The following is a 6464-nucleotide window of genomic DNA, read 5'->3' as shown; positions in this document are numbered from 1 at the left end:
TTTCCGCGCTCGAGTGCCGCCAGGGGACCGTACACCAAGATGTCTTGCGCTCCCGGGGGGTGACAAGCCCTTTGTTAGATGTGCAATTGGTGCAGTCAACCAGATACTGTTGACGTGACGTAAATATTATATCGGCCAAACCGGCCAATGTCTCAATGACCGCTTAGAACATGCCCTTTATCGAAAAGCTTTCGATAAAGTATGGAACAGGGCCATATTGGCCGTTAAAATCGGAGTTTATCGGATAAATCCGAATTGTCAGAAATTTTACCGGCGAGTGTTCATCTGATTTTTTCGGATTTATCCGAAAACACGCAGCCCTAGTCACGGGGAACGCTAACGGCATCTTTCCTACCTGCGGTCGTCCCTTTGACTTCATGTGGCGGCTCAGGTGGGGGTACTCCTAACTGTTGGCCGCCTGGAGCAGTGGGGAACGGTCCACTCGGAAGCGTTTCCGAACTTCCCCATTTCAGGATACGTATCGGCATGGCCTAAGGCAATGTGTCGTCACTCGTGTCTCCTGAAGGGACGCGCATTTCAGGTTTCGTGGCCTCAGAACAAATCGTTTGATTTCTTTTGGACATCGCTCGCGGTGCCGCGTCACGCGGCTTCTCATTGCCTGTGCCTTCTGCCCGTAACGCCACCGCTGCGAGGAGGCTGCTGCAGGCCGTTGTCTCCGCGCTCTTTTCCATCTTAGAGTGTCTTGTAATTCTGGCCAGCATCAGAGACAGTCTACGTGGTCCTCTAGTAAAACAGCTTCGAACGTAGGTAACAGAACGCGTCGATAACCGTCTGGAAGACGTCACTGCGACGTGACGCCACGTAGCGTGAAGAAAAAGGTAGGGAATATGCAGATATTATCTCTGTACTTTAACTCTTTGTGCATGCGAACCAATGCAAAACACAACGTAGTTTAGATTAAGCGCACGGGAAAGTGTGACTACGTTTTCGTCTGCGTGGGCGATCTTCCCGTCGAGTTACCAAGCGTCCCGCTCAGCCGCCATCTTGTTTGGACAACAACGTAGCCGGCATCGTTTCTGGCTTCGACGCTCTCTTCGTGAAGCTGTATTCTTCAACAGCTTTGTCAGAACTGGAACGAGGCTTAAGATGGTCGCTGTCTGTCAGCTTAGCAGTCTGGCAAGTACAGCCCTGAAGTGGCTTCTTTCGAGCTCCTTTCTGTTTTCTGAGATGAGCTCTTGTTCCTATATGCGAAGAAGAATTCTTTCGCCAGTGGTCGCGTTCCTTCGTCCCGGTTCCTTACGGACGCGTGAGCTTGTTTTTCAGCCTGCCTGGTTTTGACAGGCGAATGCGCTGGTTTTGTTGGCAACAATGCCATGTATAGTATACTGGGGATTCATTTCTGAGATTCATATCATTTTTAAAGATCGCCTGTTGCCGATAGCATACTCCAGTCCTGGCGCTGGACTGTTCAGAGAGGAGGGCATTACTTGCACGAAAAATGGAAACACATATTCAAATGAAATTACCAAAAATTTACTAATTAACTTCTGAATGAATTACGTTACGGCGTGCAAATACTGTAATTTACGAATTTTAGCCGGTGAGTTTGTCAGGCGTACACTTAGAATGATTTTTCAGAATGACACCGGTTTGGAGATGTGCACCATCATGCAGACTCACCCTCAGAAATGGACTGTTGTTCCACTTACGCTTTTAACAAAACGCTCTTTTATGCAGTGAAGCGCAAAAGTAACCGGAACGCCCTTGTATTCCGTCGCACACTTTGGGAAATAATATCTCGAAACTGCATGGTGTCATCCTGGAAATTAACTTCGATTAACTTCAAAAAATGCTTTCATGACATGCCCACTCGCGCGGCTGTATCCACTCAGGTGCATAAGTTGAAGTTGCCACCTCTGTAATGCCGACAGTTTTACAGATTGCGTAATCAAGCACTAATTCGCGAATAAAACCTGTTCATATGATGTCCGCTCGTCGGCATCTCTAACTGAAGCACGTGCGCGTTTCATTGAAATAGCGCATGGTGCTCGAAACTTTCCTAATTTGCTTTGATATCTAATTTGGGCTACTTCAGTAACTAACGACGCCACCTATGCAACAACAGGTGGCATATGTCGTGCATGACGCAACAATTTTTGTCTCGATGACGACGGCTGTGATCTCTGCTTTGGTGCCCCTGCGAGCGTGGCATTTGCTAAATTGTGGCCAACATCTAACGCCAACGCAAACAAAACGCTGCGTGCTGACACATATATGAACCCCAAGACGAACAACAGAGACAGAGTATGCGAGACAGAACGGTGCAATATATATTTCCCTTTCCTACGCCTTAGTCTTGTTGAAATTCAAACACCCCTCAGATGAAGGTTCATGCATAAAATGCAGTATACCGGGACCACAGTAGTGATACACATAATGTGAGTCGGTCTTTCATCATGCCCTCCGTTCGCATTTCATTTCGGACCCATGACACAGATCCCGAGGGTAAGGCGAAGAGAATGTGGGAGCTCGAGCTCATTGCCGCGTGCTGTATGCCGTACAGTGCCCGCATGCAGTGACGCACTGTGTATCCAACCATCTCCTAGGCGCAGTGGTGCGCGCGCACTTTTCGCCAGTCCATTATATTCAAATTATTTCTCTTCTCTACGCCACGCCCGAGGGGAAAAGGGGAATGACACGTGCCGCAAAAAACCACGCCCATTCAGCCGGAAATACAGGACACACCACGTCTCGACTGGAGCGGGCTTTGCTATTTCCTCGCGATAAGTCCTCCTTTTGTATGCGCCTCGACGGAGCGAAATCCGTCAGCGCTCGCGGCCTGCAGCCCCTTCTGTTTCTTTCGTGCCTGGTCCGCCTTTGCCTGTTCGTCTTCCTGCACCGAACAAAAACCGAGGCGGCCGACCAAGAAAGACCCCGAGGAGAGCACAGCAGCCAGGACTGCGACTTGCCGCTCAGCGCTGCTCGCGGCGCGCTCCGTCGGCATAGCGGCAGGAGAAAACAAAAACAAAACGCAAAGTATCGAGCCGCAGCCGCTGCGCCTGGCGACGTCACCAACGCTTTACCGTGACGTCGCCGGGGGCGCTCCGCGCAACGTCACGGCTAATGGCGCTCGCTCTTTTAGGAAAGTGTACTCATGGCGTCCGGTGTAGCGTGTTTAGCGGCGGCTTTTATTTAGGAGTACGGATTCGTTTTTCGGTGTAATTCGACGCGGCGTCCCCGTGCTGTCGACATGCCGCTGTTCGGCAAAAAGGATTCGCAACGAAAGAAGGACAAAGACAGTGTCAGTGTCGAGGATAAATATGAGTTCAAGGATCTGCTCGGAACGTGAGTGTCTCGCTCTTCTCTCTCGGCTTTTTTCCCGTCGCTCCGGTCGGCGCTTGCTTGCCTCTCTCGCATGTGTGCTTTATTTTCTCGGCGCATTTTAATTTTCGCTGCCTCACGCGCAATGTGCTGTTGTCCGCGTGTCTTCTCTCCCTGCACCCTGTGCGGCAAGCGGAAAAGGAGACGAAATATATCGCGCACAGGAAACTTTCGCTTTCACCGGATCCTGCACACACGCGCGGAGCGACGTTTCCCCACCTCTGATGCGTCTCCTCTAGCTGCTTGGCCGACCCGCGCTGCGGTTCGAAAGCCGCGTTTTCGAGAGCCTCGCGAAATTGGTGAACTCGAGTGACGGGGTCGTCTTTCGCGAAAAAAAAAACACACCGTGTCCTTGCGTCCTGCCACCGCAGGGCGGACCGTGGCGGCTTTTGTACGAGTCGATTTCGTTCGTACGGGCGCTCTCCTTTTGAATCCTTCCGAAACGCACGGGTGCGCGCATCGGCGCGTCTATGCGGGTACGGCAGTCTCCGTGCTGCAGCCGTGTGGTTTCATCGTCGGTGCGGCGCGCGCTCACTGGATGCGCTGCTCTGTCAAATAAAATGTGGCCCGTGTGCTATTCGTTTTGTACCCGTAATGTTCTCAATGCCCCATTCCTCGCAGATGAATTTAGGCGGGCGTTGGGTCTGAGACACGCGCACCTATTTTGTAACCCGACGAAGTAGTGGCGCGCGTGGGATGGATGAGAAAGACGGCTGGCTGCACGGAATTGCCGCTTCGGCGGCTTTGAAAAAGAAAGGAGCTGCGCGCGGATCTGCTAATCGGGTTTGCCCCGAGAGACACAGAGAGAGAGAGAGCGAGAGAGAAAAAAATAAAGGCGATAAAAGCAAGAACGCGAGGCGCGTCTACTCTTTTAATGCGCCTACGGGAAAGCTGCACGCGGGCCGGTTTATGTAACATATTTCGCCGCTATCCGTGATCCATCCTTATCATATATGCTACTCGCATCCCGTCAGCGGCGCAGCGATCACGTCCAGTCCTGGAGTGGAAAGCATGCCTACGCGAATCGGGAAAAGGCACTGTGACGCGCATAGTTAGGTGAGCGTGGTTGCACGAGAAATCTGCCGCCCTCATTGCGCGTATCATCACGATGACATCAGGAAGTCGTGACGTTTTGTTTTCAGGCTACTTGATATTGCATGTACTCGGTTTTTCCCGTCGCAAAGGACTGCTCTCGCGGTTGTTTCCGTGTACGAGTTCCTGTAGGAGTAATATATATATATATATATATATATATATATATATATATATATATATATATATATATATATATATATATATATATATATATATATATGCGCACACACGTAATGTACGATTCTTGTGGGATTTTCTGGGCTTGGGCATTGCCAGAAGTATAACAGAGTTGGCCTTGATCTTATCGTCGTAGCTTTTGACATTTGGGCAAATCTTTACACCCGCGGCGGCGGCGGCGCGCGTCAGCCACACCAACCTGTTTTGTTTCCTTTGGCAGGTACGGACATGAGACACTGAACGTGACCGAATGTGTTGTCATTTGCGTCGCTGTATTTGTGGATATGGGCTTCCCGTGTTGCGACCGACGCAATCAGAGCGTGGTGGCAGAAAATAGCAGGGGAGAGAACGTGGGGTCTTGACACCACCAGCCGGGGGGGCGCGAGAAATCTTGGCAGGCCGCGTGTTGTGCCGGCACCCAAAACAACCCTCGCGCCGATGCTTTTGTGACTGAGCTCACGGGCATGTTGGCCATGGCCCAGATATGTGCGACTGAAGATGAGATCTGGTGTTGGTGATCATACCTGTGAGCCGCGCCATGCTTCATTGTATACCTGTCATGGTGCTTGAGCCAATGTTGCCAAGTCAAACTCGATTGACATCATTGCTACATATTATTTTCAACTGTACTTCACTCTGATATGCTGCCATACCTTTGCATGCTCTGTTTCACTCATATCTGTAAAGTCTAATGTAGTTTGACTTCAATGAAAATTGAAATTGTGCATGGCTACACGGGCATATACGCACCATGCAAAAATACAGAACTTCAAATTTATGCTTATTGAATGTGTTAATGGATGTGCTTACAGTAGCCTTCAGCCAAGATGTGTTAGCATTTGCGCCTGTTCTTTTTGGACCAATTAAAAAAAAAGGCAGTTCTCAGCTCATTGCAGGGTTAAGGTTATGTTTTGGAATGGTGGCATGCAGTTGTATTGTGCGTGATGCTTCTTGTAATTGCCTATAACATCAGTTTTACAGTGCTAAGAATTCTCTTTGAACAATGCAGTTTTATAGAATACACTGTGGTGTGGCATATCATTGCGGTAGCGTAGAGTGTAGGCATGCTAAGAGTAGGAATTGCATGCCAGTACTGTGTTGATGGCCTTTGTACATTAGTGAGCTTAGTTACCCTTCAGTGTGGTTATGGCTTGCAGTGGCAATTACAGTGGATTGTCTTTTCGTTTCTACACAGAGTAGAGAAATTAAAGGGGTGAAGCTAAAAGTGGGAGGCCCTTAATATGCAACAAGGGGTGCATAGCTTGCATATTCACAAAAACAATAAAAAAGACACCCCATTTCTCATTCGCAGTATAACTTTTATCATACTGCAATTGCTAATTAATACAATCCGCATGGTACTGAACAAGCTGCAAACACTAGCGGCTCGAAGTGCTCTGCAAATATTGTAAGCACTAAATCCAGTGTTTGCTGGCATCGTGTAAGCACCATGGCTCGACCAATAGTCCCCTTCCGCACTGAAGTTAAAGACACGTCGATCTTTCAATGGAATGCCAGCGCTCTCGGGACCCGTATAGCAGACTTTCGCCAATTTGTTTTTACAAATCGCTTCCCCATACTGGCCATTTGCGAACCAAATACATGAACTCCGCTCAGACTGTCTTGTTACGAATCTTTCGTCTCGTCCACATGCGATGCAAGCACCAAAGTAATCATCTTCATCTGCACGGACTTTACATATGTCGCTAACGCAGTAGAGCCTCATGGCGACAACCAATATGTCTGCCTGCATGTCAAAAAGAAGGCTGCGTCATCTACACTAATTGGAGCCTACATATCCCCAGCTTGTCACTTTGACGTCAAAAGACTTAAGAAAATATTACTAATGA

At 49.1% G+C, this 6464-nt stretch overlaps 1 protein-coding gene across 1 annotated transcript in view; it reads left to right on the top strand.

Annotated features, from left to right (window-relative positions):
* The first annotated feature begins 3085 nt into the window (after positions 1 to 3085).
* The window catches only part of CaMKI (Calcium/calmodulin-dependent protein kinase I), a 71776-nt gene continuing 68397 nt past the window's right edge, over positions 3086 to 6464 (top strand). Inside the window, exon 1 of the mRNA XM_075668832.1 lies at positions 3086 to 3306. Coding sequence (XP_075524947.1) covers positions 3212 to 3306 — 95 coding nt within the window. The 5' untranslated portion in view covers positions 3086 to 3211. The remainder of the gene's footprint in view (positions 3307 to 6464) is intronic.

The sequence above is a fragment of the Dermacentor variabilis genome, chromosome 9 (genome assembly GCF_050947875.1).
Source record: "Dermacentor variabilis isolate Ectoservices chromosome 9, ASM5094787v1, whole genome shotgun sequence".
NCBI classification, from domain to species: Eukaryota; Metazoa; Arthropoda; class Arachnida; order Ixodida; family Ixodidae; genus Dermacentor; species Dermacentor variabilis.
This window is presented reverse-complemented; position numbering and strand designations above follow the sequence as displayed.